Source organism: Eptatretus burgeri, chromosome 10, assembly GCF_056783735.1.
Source record: "Eptatretus burgeri isolate ZD-2024b chromosome 10, Ebu_testis_v1, whole genome shotgun sequence".
Classification (NCBI taxonomy): Eukaryota; Metazoa; Chordata; class Myxini; order Myxiniformes; family Myxinidae; genus Eptatretus; species Eptatretus burgeri.
In genome coordinates, this window is record NC_140970.1 from 16,356,402 (window position 1) to 16,370,799 (window position 14,398).

A 14,398-nucleotide genomic window follows, 5' to 3' on the forward strand; every position below is an offset into this window, starting at 1 on the left:
CCTCTTTTCCCTCCAAATCTCCATCTAATAATTATATCAATCTTCTTTTTCAATCCGAATCTCCATTTAATTCTTACAGCGATACTCTTTTTCACTCCAAGTCTACATTTAATACTTACGTGTATATTATTTTTCATCCCAACCTGACATAAAATAATAATATCCAATCCTTTCCTTCAATTCATGGTGCGGATCGGGGTTGGCACCGTGCACCCCACCGCCTCTGATAACCGTGAACATGATAGCAGATACAGGTGCAGGCCCGTAATAAATGACCACGTGTACAATGGCAGACCCATGCGCAGCCCGTGATACTTTATCACCGTATAGAACGGGGCACAAATAGCACATATCTTTGGTTGGGTCTGCGTATAGGGTTACAATAATATCTTAGCGTCGGTCTTCGCTCACCACGACGACCACAAATGGCTCCCGCGAATGGCAGACATCCTCCCGCACCTCCGCCTTAATGTGGCCGCCATCAAGCAGAGGCGTGCTGTGCGGCCCGCATCGCTCGGGCAGCGTGGCACACCCTAGAGCAGGCACATTGACCAGTGCCAACCGCGGGTCACCAGAGCACGGCACGGAGTTCGGTGCAAGGCGATTCATATCACAGGGTTCGGTGCAAGGTGATTCATATCACGGGGTTCGGTGCAAGGTGATTCATATCACGAGGTTCGGTGCGAGGTGATTCATATCATGGGGTTCGGTGCAAGGTGATTCATATCACGAGGTTCGGTGCAAGGTGATTCATATCACAGGGTTCGGTGCAAGGTGATTCCTATCACGAGGTTCGGTGTGAGGCGATTCATATCATGGAGTTCGGTGCAAGGTGATTCATATCACGGGGTTCGGTGCAAGGTGATTCATATCACGGGGTTCGGTGCAAGGTGATTCATATCACAGGGTTCGGTGCAAGGTGATTCATATCACGAGGTTCGGTGCGAGGCGATTCATATCATGGAGTTTGGTGCAAGGTGATTCCTATCACAGGGTTCGGTGCGTGGTGATTCATATCATGGGGTTTGGAGCGAGGCGATTCATATCACGGGGTTCGGTGCAAGGTGATTCATATCACAGGGTTCGGAGCAAGGTGATTCATATCACGGGGTTCGGTGCGAGGCGATTCATATAATGGGGTTTGGAGCGAGACGATTCATATCACGGGGTTCGGTGCAAGGTGATTCCTATCACAGGGTTTGGTGCAAGGTGATTCATATCATGGGGTTCGGTGCAAGGTGATTCATATCATGGGGTTTGGTGCGAGGCGATTCATATCATGGGGTTCGGTGCAAGGTGATTCATATCATGGGGTTTGGAGCGAGGCGATTCATATCATGGGGTTCGGTGCGAGGCGATTCATATCATGGGGTTCGGTGCAAGGCGATTCATATCATGGGGTTTGGAGCGAGGCGATTCATATCACGGGGTTCAGTGCAAGGTGATTCCTATCACAGGGTTCAGTGCAAGGTGATTCATATCATGAGGTTCTGTGCAAGGTGATTCATATCACGGGGTTCAGTGCAAGGCGATTCATATCACGGGGTTCGGTGCGAGGCGATTCATATCACGGGGTTCGGTGCAAGGTGATTCCTATCACGGGGTTCGGTGCAAGGTGATTCATATCACGGGGTTCGGTGCGAGGTGATTCATATCACAGGGTTCGGTGCAAGGTGATTCCTATCACGGGGTTCGGTGCAAGGTGATTCACATCACGGGGTTCGGTGCAAGGTGATTCATATCACGGGGTTCGGTGCAAGGTGATTCATATCACGGGGTTCGGTGCGAGGCGATTCATATCATGGGGTTTGGAGTGAGACGATTCATATCACGGGGTTCGGTGCAAGGTGATTCCTATCACAGGGTTTGGTGCAAGGTGATTCATATCATGGGGTTCGGTGCAAGGTGATTCATATCATGGGGTTTGGTGCGAGGCGATTCATATCATGGGGTTCGGTGCAAGGTGATTCATATCATGGGGTTTGGAGCGAGGCGATTCATATCATGGGGTTCGGTGCGAGGCGATTCATATCATGGGGTTCGGTGCAAGGCGATTCATATCATGGGGTTTGGAGCGAGGCGATTCATATCACGGGGTTCAGTGCAAGGTGATTCCTATCACAGGGTTCAGTGCAACGTGATTCATATCATGAGGTTCTGTGCAAGGTGATTCCTATCACGGGGTTCGGTGCAAGGTGATTCACATCACGGGGTTCGGTGCAAGGTGATTCATATCACGGGGTTCGGTGCAAGGTGATTCATATCACGGGGTTCGGTGCGAGGCGATTCATATCATGGGGTTTGGAGTGAGACGATTCATATCACGGGGTTCGGTGCAAGATGATTCCTATCACAGGGTTTGGTGCAAGGTGATTCATATCATGGGGTTTGGTGCAAGGTGATTCATATCACGGGGTTCGGTGCAAGGTGATTCCTATCACAGGGTTTGGTGCAAGCTGATTCATATCATGGGGTTTGGTGCAAGGTGATTCATATCACGGGGTTCGGTGCAAGGTTATTCCTATCACGGGGTTCGGTGCAAGGTGATTCATATCACGGGGTTCGGTGCAAGGTTATTCCTTTCACAGGGTTCAGTGCGAGGCGATTCATATCATGGGGTTTGGAGCGAGACGATTCCACAGCTCAGCTATGGCTCGCGGGATGGGCAGTGAGGCCGCTTCCAGTCATGGCGGCCGGGCCGTGCAGTGGCTGGGCCCAACCAGAGTGCCCGATTCGGGTGACGACACATCGCTTTGGGGTGATGCCCTCATCCTGCACTACAGGATTTCTAAAAGGTGGATTGCGAAGCCGTCCGTCCTCTGTCTCATGCGCTGGATCTCCAACTCGCTTGCTGACACCGCCTTTCTTCACCGCCTTGTCGCTGACTCCGCCCACCCACCTGATCCTGTCTGCAACACCGCACATTGCTTCCGACTCCACCTTTCTCCACCCACTTGTTTCTGACTTCGCCCAAAATCCTCCCTTCACGCCTGACGGTCGAATCTTATTCTCTGGATTGATGCTAAGCTGCACGAAGTGCCACAAAGCAAGAGACGACGCGCCAGCTGTCAGGGAGGTATCGCCCAGTGGAGCACCCCCCAAAAACATACTGGTGACGTGGTCCGCCAATAGTTTAAGGTATTGAGAGACCGTTTGCCTCATCTCCTCTCCTTTTTCTTTTCATGAACTTCTCTTCATCAGGGTGTGTGTGTGTGTGTGTGTGTGTGTGTGTGTGTGTGCGTGTGTGTGTGTGTGCGTGTGTGCGTGTGTGCGTGTGTGCATGTGTGCGTGTGTGCGTGTGTGCGTGCGTGCGTGCGTGCGCGCGCGTCATGGTGCCTGTCCTCGCTTAAGTTAAGTTAAGTTTGCAGAATAATTATATTGGGATAAGTCTGCTCTTTGTCTGCTTTGTAAGTTGCTTGTTTATTGTCACACCTTTCACTTTTCTTGCTATCTCTTCTCCACACAACAATAAAAACTACAGCCACTGTGCCACATACCTTTCCTCACCTGCCTGTAATAAATCCTTTGTAGAAATGTTCCCAGCTCGTTTTTGTGTTTTCTTTCATTGATCCAGCATGGTCCGTATCCCAGCCTAGCCAGGACTTTATTCCCAACGATCCGTTCATTTTAGTTGGTACATCCTTGGCAGTGTTGCTCGGCTGCATCTGATCCGGAAAGGTGATCCGCTTCAGACAAGGTGTACCAATGGCGTGTCCCCCGGTAATTCGCTCACGTGATTAATTAGGTAACCCGGTTAACCCATAGACGGAGGACCCTAGGTCACGTGGTTGAGTTATTGGCGTTCACGGTTGGTTAGCGACCCGCCACGTCATGGATTTATCCATGTGCAATGGCCTGCAATCCCTGCGAGTCTGGTGGGAACCCAAGTTAGCATCCCCCATCCCCCCAGTGGTCTTCTCACCCAGACCCCCGGCCCGCAACAATATATTTAATACTTTCTCAGTGACGTCAAAAGTTGAAATTTGGCATATTAATGCAATTCAAAGCCACAACTCCAGAATTTTTTTTTACAACAAAACTGTTCTTAAACAAAGTTGGCTTCGCTCGCTTGGCTGACATGGCAGTGGAAAGGAGCTTGGACTGTTTTGGTGGCACACCACTTCCTCAGCTGGGAGAGGGGTTGCAGAAGCTCAACGGACATGATGTAGGGTCTATTTACATCAGAGACAAAGGTTTGATTAATTTTTTCAAATTGGACAATTCTTTCAATTAATAAGTGAGAGGTCTGAAGATATTCCAACATGTATGGTTGAAAGTTTTTGGAAATTTGGTTCATTGTTTTCATCATAACAAACAAGATACCGACATATAACAAAGATAGAACTTTCAGGTAGACCATATGTTCATGAGATCTAGCGTATGTGCATATTAAGCATGCCCACAGATGTACGTCCTCTGCACCTGATCACTTCTGGCACGTGTACGTTTGATGATTACTACACAAGTTATAAATTTGTACATTAAAAAAAAAATTGAGATGTACTTCTCTTTATTTATTTTTATAGATTTAATGAATTCCTCTATGATGACCTGTTGGATGTATAACTGGCAGAAGTAAAGAGAGAAAAGTACATTCGCATCTTGGTTGAGAATAGTAGGCTTATATTAATTCAGGTATCAGTTTAAGGGCTGTGTACATATAGCATAGTTATGATCATGTTCAATCCAAATGAATATCTTGCTGTTCTATCAGAAATGAATTTTTTACATTTCACTCTGTTAAGCAAAGGCTAGTTGATGTGTTTTGGACTTTTCAAAGATCAGTGGGAAATTTGGAAGGAGGTGGGTGGGCTTGGGAATGAAGGGGGGGGTGACGGGTAGAAAAGATATTGGTTTTGGTTTGGCGGGGGGGGGTGACGGGTAGAAAAGATATTGGTTTTGGTTTGGCGGGGGGGGGGTGATCTGAGATGATGGAGAATAGCTTTCTTGCTGACCTGAAGGGCAGAATAAGATTGAAGAGGATGTTGCAGTTGGTTGCATAGGTGAGGGGAAAAAAATGGAACAATGAGTGTAGCCAAATTTTGGCCAAGGACTGCAGGTCAGGTCAGATGACTGAGTTGTAGGGCCCTGGAGAGGGATGGGTTGGCTGGCCTGAAAGGTGGTGCCACCCACTAGCAGAGGATCGTCAATGAGGGACCTGTCGGGCTAAAAGGCGGGCCCTAAGTTCAACAAGAGCAGTGTCCGAATATGCACGCAAGGAGATCAGGGGCTTCTTACAGAACACACATCATCTCTCTCTGCTTTGGGGGCTTCTGAGAGAACAACATAACACATATCATCTCTCTCTCCCTTTGGTGTGCACCATCGAGATACTTGGTGTGAATCAGACCATCTAATCCTCATCACCCTCACATCTTCCCTCCATCACTCCTCTTGTCTCCGGTCCTGTGGCACACCAGCCTGCACACCACCAATCGTAGTGAACTCGAGACCAGCTTGTGCCTACCTAGAGTCGTCGCCTGCATTTCCCCCTTGTTCTGGAATGAATCTGGCATTTTTGTGGCCATTAGTGGGGTTTCGTTTTGTTGCATTATAAGTTCATGTCTTGCCTTCTTCCCCTATTTGTTTGTCTGTCAACCTTCAGATCTGTTGCTTATTGTTTGCATATTGTCTATCCCCATATTCTTTTTCATATACATTTTAACAATGGAAACGTCTTCCCGCCTTCTGCCATCGAGTGTTCAGACCAACCACCAAATTTAGTTTGCATTTGAGCGGCCCTTGTGGGAAATAATACCATTTTATGAATGCAGTGTAAACTCAGAAATCATTTGGTCTTTTGCGAGGGTCAAAGACCCTCAGCAGGACGGTTGATGTTCGTCGACCCATCTACTTGACAATACATACAAATTGGTAAATTAGAAATGACGGATAAAAATTTCCCAGTGAAATAATGCAAGTTTATGGTTACATTATAATACGCGACTTTCAAAATGACATATTCCGCCCCAGATTGCTCGGTGCGCATATGCAGAAACACTGAGTGACGAAATAAATTGGAGCGGCCGAGACACATTTAATGCCTCCCAGATATGGATTGTAGAATGAAAGGACGAAAAAACTTTAAAAGAAGCCGAAAGTACTTGTACGCGTACCTGTGAGAAAGTGGTGTGCCACTGAACAATGAAACAGTAGGAAACTTCCTGATCAACTTGTCCAAAAAGTTGGACCCATGAAAAGCTGAAGGTTCGTAGATGTACTCAGGTATGCGAGTGAGTCGAAGGAAAACCAAGATTGACATTCCTTACACTCACCAATGTTGAAATGGAATGCGTTTTGTTATGATGATTAATTTCTACTTTTTGGCTAAAATCTGGCAAAAACAAATTTATCTTAGGATTTTAGCAGTTCCTGCATTTAAAAAAATTAGGAGCAATAAACAATATGCTTCAACCTGATTTTCATACCTTTGGACTCTCTGAAAAGAACTGCAATGTTAATCATATTGAAACAATCGACACATCAACCCAACAAATCCTTGCAAATCCTGCCAAAGAAGTTAGAAAATAAGATTGGATAAAATAGTGTGAATTAAAAAAAGACAGCCAACTGAGACAAATCATCACCATTGATAATCTCATTAAACTTTAAAGGGAGTTCAGAAGGAAGGAGATGTGCAAGCATGATATAAGATGAGAGTTTTTGTTATTTGGGAATAATGGATAAAAACATGGCTGTTCTGATTCTATGCACACATCACATTGAAAATGCAAGGTAAAAGGTTTCCCACCGGACGGAGATAACGAAGCCGTCATTTATACTGGTGCGGCGACGCAGCAGGTACGTTCCTGGATCATCACTCTGTCGGAGCAAGCACTCTGCCAAATGATGGTTCACCTCTTCGTGGTACCAGCTACAAAGAGTACATGCCAACCAATTGTGTGTATATACTCAAAGATGTATGAACGCATTCTGCTCGATAAGAGAGTAGGTGCTGCTGAAGCACTCGAGCAAGGAAAACACTTCTCAGTGAGAGAGTAAGGGCAAGAATTTGGAACTTAAACAGGGTAGTCGACACAAAAGTTAACAACTCGTTCAGTATTATCAAAATAATCACCGACAAGCAAAGACATCCTCTGATCTGTCCCGACAGTCTCTCTAACATTTCTGAAACTAGTTCCCACTTTGCTGGTTTACTGGATAGATTTCACAAGCAAGCAGTGTAAAATAAATGAAATATATTGGCAGGTTTTATCTCCTCTTACCTGAGATCTTGGAAAATGGAGTGGAACCAATTTGTGAAGCTGCGTGCTCGTGGTTGTGGAGGAATCTCTTCTTCTTGCATGATGATTTCTCCTCCACTGCCTGTGCTTCTGTTCCGAAATATTGCCCTTTCTGTTGTTTAGCGTCCCTCTGTTTCATTATGTATGCACCCTTCGAATGATACTCAAAAAAGGAATGCAAGTTCCATTTTTGCATTCCTTGGGTTAATACCCTTAGGTTATTCTTAGAAATTATGTCAGCACAGAGGGAAAGCTTAACTCTATCATCGTGACTTAACAGGTTTTAACAAAGATATTTGCATGAAAAGTGATGTCAAAAACTCACGTCACACTTTAAATCAACAAAATTGTATACATTTTGTATCGCAAAATGTCTCACAAGATGGTGCAGAGGTAACAGACTTACCTTTTAGGAGACTGGTTTTTGGGTTCGATACCCAACCCGAGTCACCTGACTGTCGGATTGATGTTCCACAGGTAAGGCGTTGCTTCACAATGTGTGCCACGTCTCTCATATGGTATTTAACCTGGGTTTCCTGTCTGCCAACATTGGTTACGAGACGTTAAAGATCCCATGGTGTATTTCGCAGAGAGTAGACGAGTTATGGCCGGTACCCAAAACAAACTCCAATTTCCGATCACAATCAATTCCATCCATCAGGGCGAGCTGACCGGTTCGTGAAAGACTTGGGTCAGAAACTTTCCCCCAACCAACCCCATAAAAGATGGGACCAATTGGGGCCGTTCAACAGGGAGCAGTGGAAGCACGGGGGAGTAGCAGCTGACATCTTAAGAAATGATGTTGCACTTCTTTTGTTCTTCAAAATTCACTTGGGATGATGAAAATCACTTATTTTGACACCGTAGTATATTACGTCATGAGTATCAATGGTCTCTGTCCCAAACTAGAAAGGGTGGTGACGTGCTTCACCTACAGATTATACATTTGTCACAACAAGCATAAGTGTTTGATGTCCAAGAAACATGGGTCACTTAACTTAACGACCGGCGGGTCACTTAACTTACATGCCGGCGGGTCACTTAACTTGCCGACCGGCAGGTCACTTCGGCTCTCCACACCTTTTCTATTAAATTGAAATAAACACTCAAACATTCTAGAAAGGTCTTTGACGAGAATATTTCAAGTGAAATGTTCATATAAATCATTCCTTCACATCAAATCGCCCTCATCCACCACCCAGTTCGTACCGACAGGAACACCTTTCCTTTGTACCTCTTCATGCGGACTCCGTGCATATTCAGTAGATGGTCCTTCATAACTGCAGGGACGATCTGACAGTGTGATCATAAATCGTGGAGATCAAGTTCAAATGAAATGGATAGCAGGGTAGCAGGATAGCAGGATAGCAGGATAGCAGGGGAGCAGGGGTAGCAGAGTAGCAGGATAGCAGGGTTGCAGGGTAGCAGGATGGCTTGTAGTATAGGCTCTGGGGAGGTGTTTGTGTGCATGACTCTTTTAGAGCGTCAACCTATTTTTTTGTTCTATATGCCAACACCTTCAAAAAAATTTGGGTAACACCTCCAGATCAAGTACATTTTCTCTGTGGGGTCCATCTTGGATTTGCAGTTGGCTACCAGCAAACCATAGTTGAACCAAAATACCCATATTGGGTTTAGATGGAATAAATCATTAGTATATATCCATAAATTATTAATTTTGATTTTCTTCAATTACTTATGCATTGCTTAACACATTTTGGCATGATTTATTCTCTTAAAACTTGGTTCACAGTAGAAAATGACCATATTTTATGTAATTTTAGTCAAAAATAGTCAAAAATAGCTTTCAACTTGAAAGTTAGTTGCAGCAAGAAAAGAGCACGGTTGGATTCACTTATACGATATTTTGTGCCCAGTTGTTTGCAGGATTTGTTATCACAGAAAATGCAGTTCACAACTCGCAAGCCTGTTGCTGTAGTATCTGTATTAGGTCGGTGACGAACTGCCTGGGAACGAGAGCTTCTACATTCAATTTTGTTCTTCTGAGAAAAAGATGAGTCTTGGTCTTGAACGAGATTCTTCTCAGTTATTCTGTCAAGAACTGTCTTCATAGTGTACTTCTTGTAACATTCATTAGTCACATGATAACAAAACCCATCTCCTTCAACAAGCTTTCAGTCTTTTGGAAACATGGTCATTGTGTATGCTGCTGGCTTCCCGTATCCTTTTACAGCCATTGCTTTTGCTTGCTGTCTTATCATCGCTTACTTTTTAGCAGATAATACATTTTGTTGAATCATAACAGAGGTCTTGAGATGACTTTACAAGAGTTACAGACTCCGTCATTGGCACTTTATCCAACTCTTCACAACCCTGAAAAAAAATAGGATATTATAAGTACTACATGTTGTACATACTAGGGGAATTGGAGGCACAACCCCACACTTAAAGAAAATTGGACAACTACCTATTTGGAATCGATGCCAGTTTTAATTTTGGCAATTGTATATGACCCCCGTCTCCTCAGGGACATAACAGGTAAATACATGTAAACTATTCTGCACATTCTGGATGAGGCACAACCACAAACCAGTGTGTGGCTGTGTCCCAGGCCTGGGGCACAATCGCACACTGGTATATGGTTGTTCCTCATCCATTTAAATGTATGGTTGTGCCCCATGTTACATGTGTTCATGTTAATGGGGGTTTGTTTTTGTTTTATTGTTTAGGCAGAAAACATGTGATGATAGTATCTATTCCATTCTTCCCCAACTTCTGATCATGTATAATTTATTATTTTCTTCATATTCATATGTATCCGAGATATGATTTGACAAGCTGATACATTTAATATGTGCATAATAATAGTTGACATTGAAAACATAGGCCAAGGTCAAGGTATTGGAAACCAAATCCATTCAATTCCTTACCCTTAAAAATGTGATGATTTGACATTTAATTCATATTTCTATGTGTTCTAGATCAGGTTTTATTATATTTTACAAATTGCCTAGTTAATATCTGAATACTAATAGTTGACACTGAAAGCATAAGTCAAGGTCTTTGAAACCAAATCCATTCAATTCCTTACCCTTAAAAATGTATGATTTGACATTTAATTTATATTTCTATTTGTTCTCGATCAAATTTTATGACATGAGACAATTTGTCTATTTATAGATAGAATTGGGGGATTCCCTCATTTTGGGGATCAGATATAATTGGGGGATTCCTCCATATGGGGGATTCCCCCATTTTGCTTTGAAATGTAAATATTTTGATCTTGATTTCACAATTATTCATTAAAATATTTCATTTTCAGAGATACAATTATTCTTTGATATTTCATTTACAACTTTTGACTATTATATTTACTTAAAATCAAAGGTGAACCATTAAAATCTTACGTTTTGTTTGCAGCATTGTTTTCTCTTCTTTTTCTTGAAAATCCAGTTGCCAAGAGGAAGTGACATCATAGTTAACCTCACTGTGACATCATAGTTTACCTCACTTAGGTATCCCCAAAAATTACATTATAGACATTCATATCCCTGTAATTTACTTTAAAATGGTCTGAGGGCTAAGGTATGTATTATACACTAATAGGAAATCACATATGGGGAATCATTTCGTCACCTGCTATTTGACCTTGAGTGAAGGATTCAAGCTCAAATAGACGCTCAACAGTGTTTCCTTTGTAAAAAAAAAAAAATGTCCTTATCTTTCTAAAAAAAAAAAATGGTCTGATGGCTCAGTTACATATATGTGTTATGAATAAATGGGAAATAACGTATGGAATCTTTTGGTTACATGGTGGTTGGCCTCGAACAATGGGGTCAAGGTCAAATGGACCCTAGCAGCATTGTCATCACAGTATTACCTTTATCAAGGAAAAGCCCATATCATTCTAAACATGGTGTGATGGCTGGAAATAAAATATGGAGCTCTTTTGGTACTTGACCTTGCCCCGGTATGTGGTTGTGCCCCAAGTTCCCCAACATCTAATTAAGATGAGTGTCTCAATATAGTCTCTGTCGGATTGAAGCATATGCATATCACTGTTTTAGACCATTAATTAAAGCTTCAATGTTAAATTATGTCTACTTTTCATTATTTTGGCAGTCATTTTGAGGAAAATCTTGTGATTATGCGAATTTGATCAGCTAAAAAAATACAAAAATGTTACCAATGAATTCCTTGGGGGTCAATAACCTATATTTGGTATAAAAAAAATCAACTTTCCATGGCATTTAATTAAGGAGATATCATCATTTGATGAAATACCGCAAAAGTGGCCATTTGGGGATAGGCGTGACTTTGGTTTACAATGAGCTCTGTGGTCATCACACATAGCCCCATTGTGAGAATATGAAAATTGAATTCCTCAGAGAACTTAATAATGAAACTTTTGGCCAAATTTTATAGCTCTACTTAAAATATTAAGTCATTCAGAGACCATCTAACTTTGAGCTACTTTCAAGTTGAAAGCTATTTTTGACTATTTTTGACTAATATTACGTAAAATATGGTCATTTTCGACTGTGAACCAAGTTTTAAGAGAATAAATCATGCTAAAATGTGTTAAGCAATGCATAAGTAATTGAAGTAATTCAAAACCAATAATTTATGGATGCTTAATAATGATATATTCCATCAAAACCCAATACGGGTATTTTGGTTCAATTATGGTTTGCTGGAAGCCAACTGCGAATCCAAGATGGACCCCACAGAGAAAATGTACTTGATCTGGAGGTGTTACCCAAACTTTTTTTGAAGTTTTTGGCAAAACGAAGAAATAAAATTAGGGTAACGCTCTAAAATAGTCATGTACACCCCCCTCCCCCCCCCCCCAGAGCCAGGAGTATTGGTACATCGTCGGATTCGTAGCAGGATAGCAGGGTAACAGGATAGCAGGGAAGCAGGATAGCAGGATAGCAGGATAGCAGGATAGTCAGATAGTAGGATAGCAGGATAGCAGGATAGTCGAATAGTAGGATAGCAGGTTTGCAGGATAGTAGGATTGCAGGATAGTAGGATAGCAGGGGAGCAGAATAGCAGGATAGCAGGGTAGTTGGATAGCAGGGTGGCAGGATAGTAGGATAGCAGGATAGTGGGAAAGCAGGATAGTAGGATAGCAGGATAGTCGAAAAGCAGGATAGTCGAAAAGTAGGATCGCAGGATAGCAGGATAGTAAGATAGCAGGGGAGCAGGGTTGGACGAAAAGCAGGATAGTAGGATAGCAGGGTTGCAGGATAGCAAGATTGCAGGGTATCAGGATAGTAGGATAGCAGGTTTGCAGGATAGCAGGATAGCAGGAGAGCAGGAGAGCAGGAAAGCAGGATAGTAAGATAGCAGGGGAGCAGGGTTGCAGGGTTGCAGGATAGCAGGGTAGTAGGATAGCAGGGAAGCAGGGTAGTAGGATAGCAGGGTAGCAGGTTTGCAGGATAGCAGGATAGTAGGATTACAGGATAGCAGGATAGCAGGGTAGCAGGAGAGTAGGATAGTAGGATAGCAGGGTGGCAGGATAGCAGGATAGTAGGATAGCAGGGTAGTAGGACAGCAGGGTAGCAGCATAGTAGGATATTAGGATAGCAGGATAGCAGGATAGTCGGATAGCAGGATAGTGGGATAGCAGGGTCGCAGGATAGCAGGATAGTAGGATAGCAGGGGAGCAGGGTTGGAAGAAAAGCAGGATAGTAGGATAGTAGGATAGCAGGGTTGCAGGATAGCAAGATTGCAGGGTATCAGGATAGTAGGATAGCAGGTTTGCAGGATAGTAGGATAGCAGGATAGCAGGATAGCAGGGGAGCAGGGTAGCAGGGTTGCAGGATAGCAGGGTAGTAGGATAGCAGGGAAGCAGGGTAGTAGGATAGCAGGTTTGCAGGATAGCAGGATAGTAGGATTGCAGGATAGCAGGATAGCAGGGTGGCAGGATAGTAGGATAGCAGGACAGTAGGATAGCAGGGTGGCAGGATAGCAGGATAGTAGGATAGCAGGGTAGTAGGACAGCAGGGTAGTAGGACAGCAGGGTAGCAGCATAGTAGGATAGTAGGATAGTAGGATAGCAGGATCGTAGGAAAGCAGGATAGTAGGATAGCAGGATAGCAGGATAGTCGGATAGCAGGGTCGCAGGATAGTTGGATAGCACGATAGTAGGATAGTAGGATAGCAGGATAGTAAGATAGCAGGATAGTAGGATAGTAGGATAGTAGGATAGCAGGGAAGCAGGATAGCAGGAGAGCAGGGTGGTATGATAGCAGGGTAGCAGGGTAGCAGGATAGTGGGATAGCGGGATAGCAGGGAAGCAGGATAGTCGGAAAGCAGTATACAGGATAGTAGGATAGCAGGATAGCAGGGTAGCAGGGTAGCAGGAAAGCAGGGAGGTTGGATAGCAGGGTAGCAGGGGAGCAGGATAGCAGGGTAGCAGGATAATAGGATCGCAGGGAAACAGGGTAGTAGGATAGCAGGATAGCAGGGTAGCAGGGTAGTAAGACAGCAGGGTAGTAGGGCAGTAGGATAGCAGGATAGTAGGATAGCAGGATAGCAGGGTAGTAGGATAGCAGGGTCGCAGGGTTGCAGGATAGTAGGATAGCAGGGTAGTGGGGTAGTAGGATAGCAGGATAGTAGGGAAGCAGGGTAGTAGGATAGCAGGGTCGCAGGGTAGTAGGATAGCAGGGTAGTAGGATAGCAGGGTAGCAGGGTTGCAGGGTAGTAGGATGGCAGGGTAGCAGGGTAGTAGGATAGCAGGATAGTAGGGAAGCAGGGTAGTAGGATAGCAGGGTCTCAGGGTAGTTGGATAGCAGGGTAGTAGGATAGCAGGGTCTCAGGGTAGTTGGATATCAGGGTAGTTGGATAGCAGGGTAGTAGGATAGCAGGGCAGCAGGGTAGCATGGTAGTAGGATAGCAGGGTAGCAGGGTTGCAGGATAGCAGGGTAGTAGGATAGCAGGGTAGTGGGGTAGTGGGGTAGCAGGATAGCAGGGTAGCAGGGTCGTAGGATGGCAGGGTAGTAGGATGGCAGGGTAGCAGGGTAGTAGGATGGCAGGGTAGTAGGATAGCAGGATAGTAGGGAAGCAGGGTAGTCGGCTAGCAGGGTAGCAGGGTAGTAGGATTGCAGGATCGCAGGGTAGCAGGGTAGTAGGATTGCAGGATCGCAGGGTATTCGGGTAGCAGGATAGTCGGAGGGTAGTAGGAT

General features: G+C 44.3%; 1 protein-coding gene across 5 annotated transcripts in view; it reads right to left on the reverse strand.

The window, feature by feature from the left end:
- LOC147017993 (dual adapter for phosphotyrosine and 3-phosphotyrosine and 3-phosphoinositide-like) overlaps positions 1 to 8,459 on the reverse strand; it is a 63,153-nt gene extending 54,694 nt beyond the window's left edge. For 3 of the 5 annotated variants that reach the window (XR_015062213.1, XM_085897143.1, XM_085897144.1), the window contains exons 1-2: positions 7,227 to 7,334; positions 6,752 to 6,874 (exon numbers count right to left, since the gene is read on the reverse strand). Coding sequence is in view for 4 of the 5 variants with exons in the window: in XM_085897143.1 (XP_085753269.1) it covers positions 6,752 to 6,874; positions 7,227 to 7,306 (203 nt within the window). In the remaining variant the exon portion in view is untranslated. Of the gene's footprint in view, positions 1 to 6,751; positions 6,875 to 7,226; positions 7,335 to 7,650 lie in introns of those variants that run through there. The other 2 variants (XM_085897146.1, XM_085897147.1) reach the window with 2 other exon arrangements.
- Between the last annotated feature and the right edge of the window lie 5,939 nt (positions 8,460 to 14,398).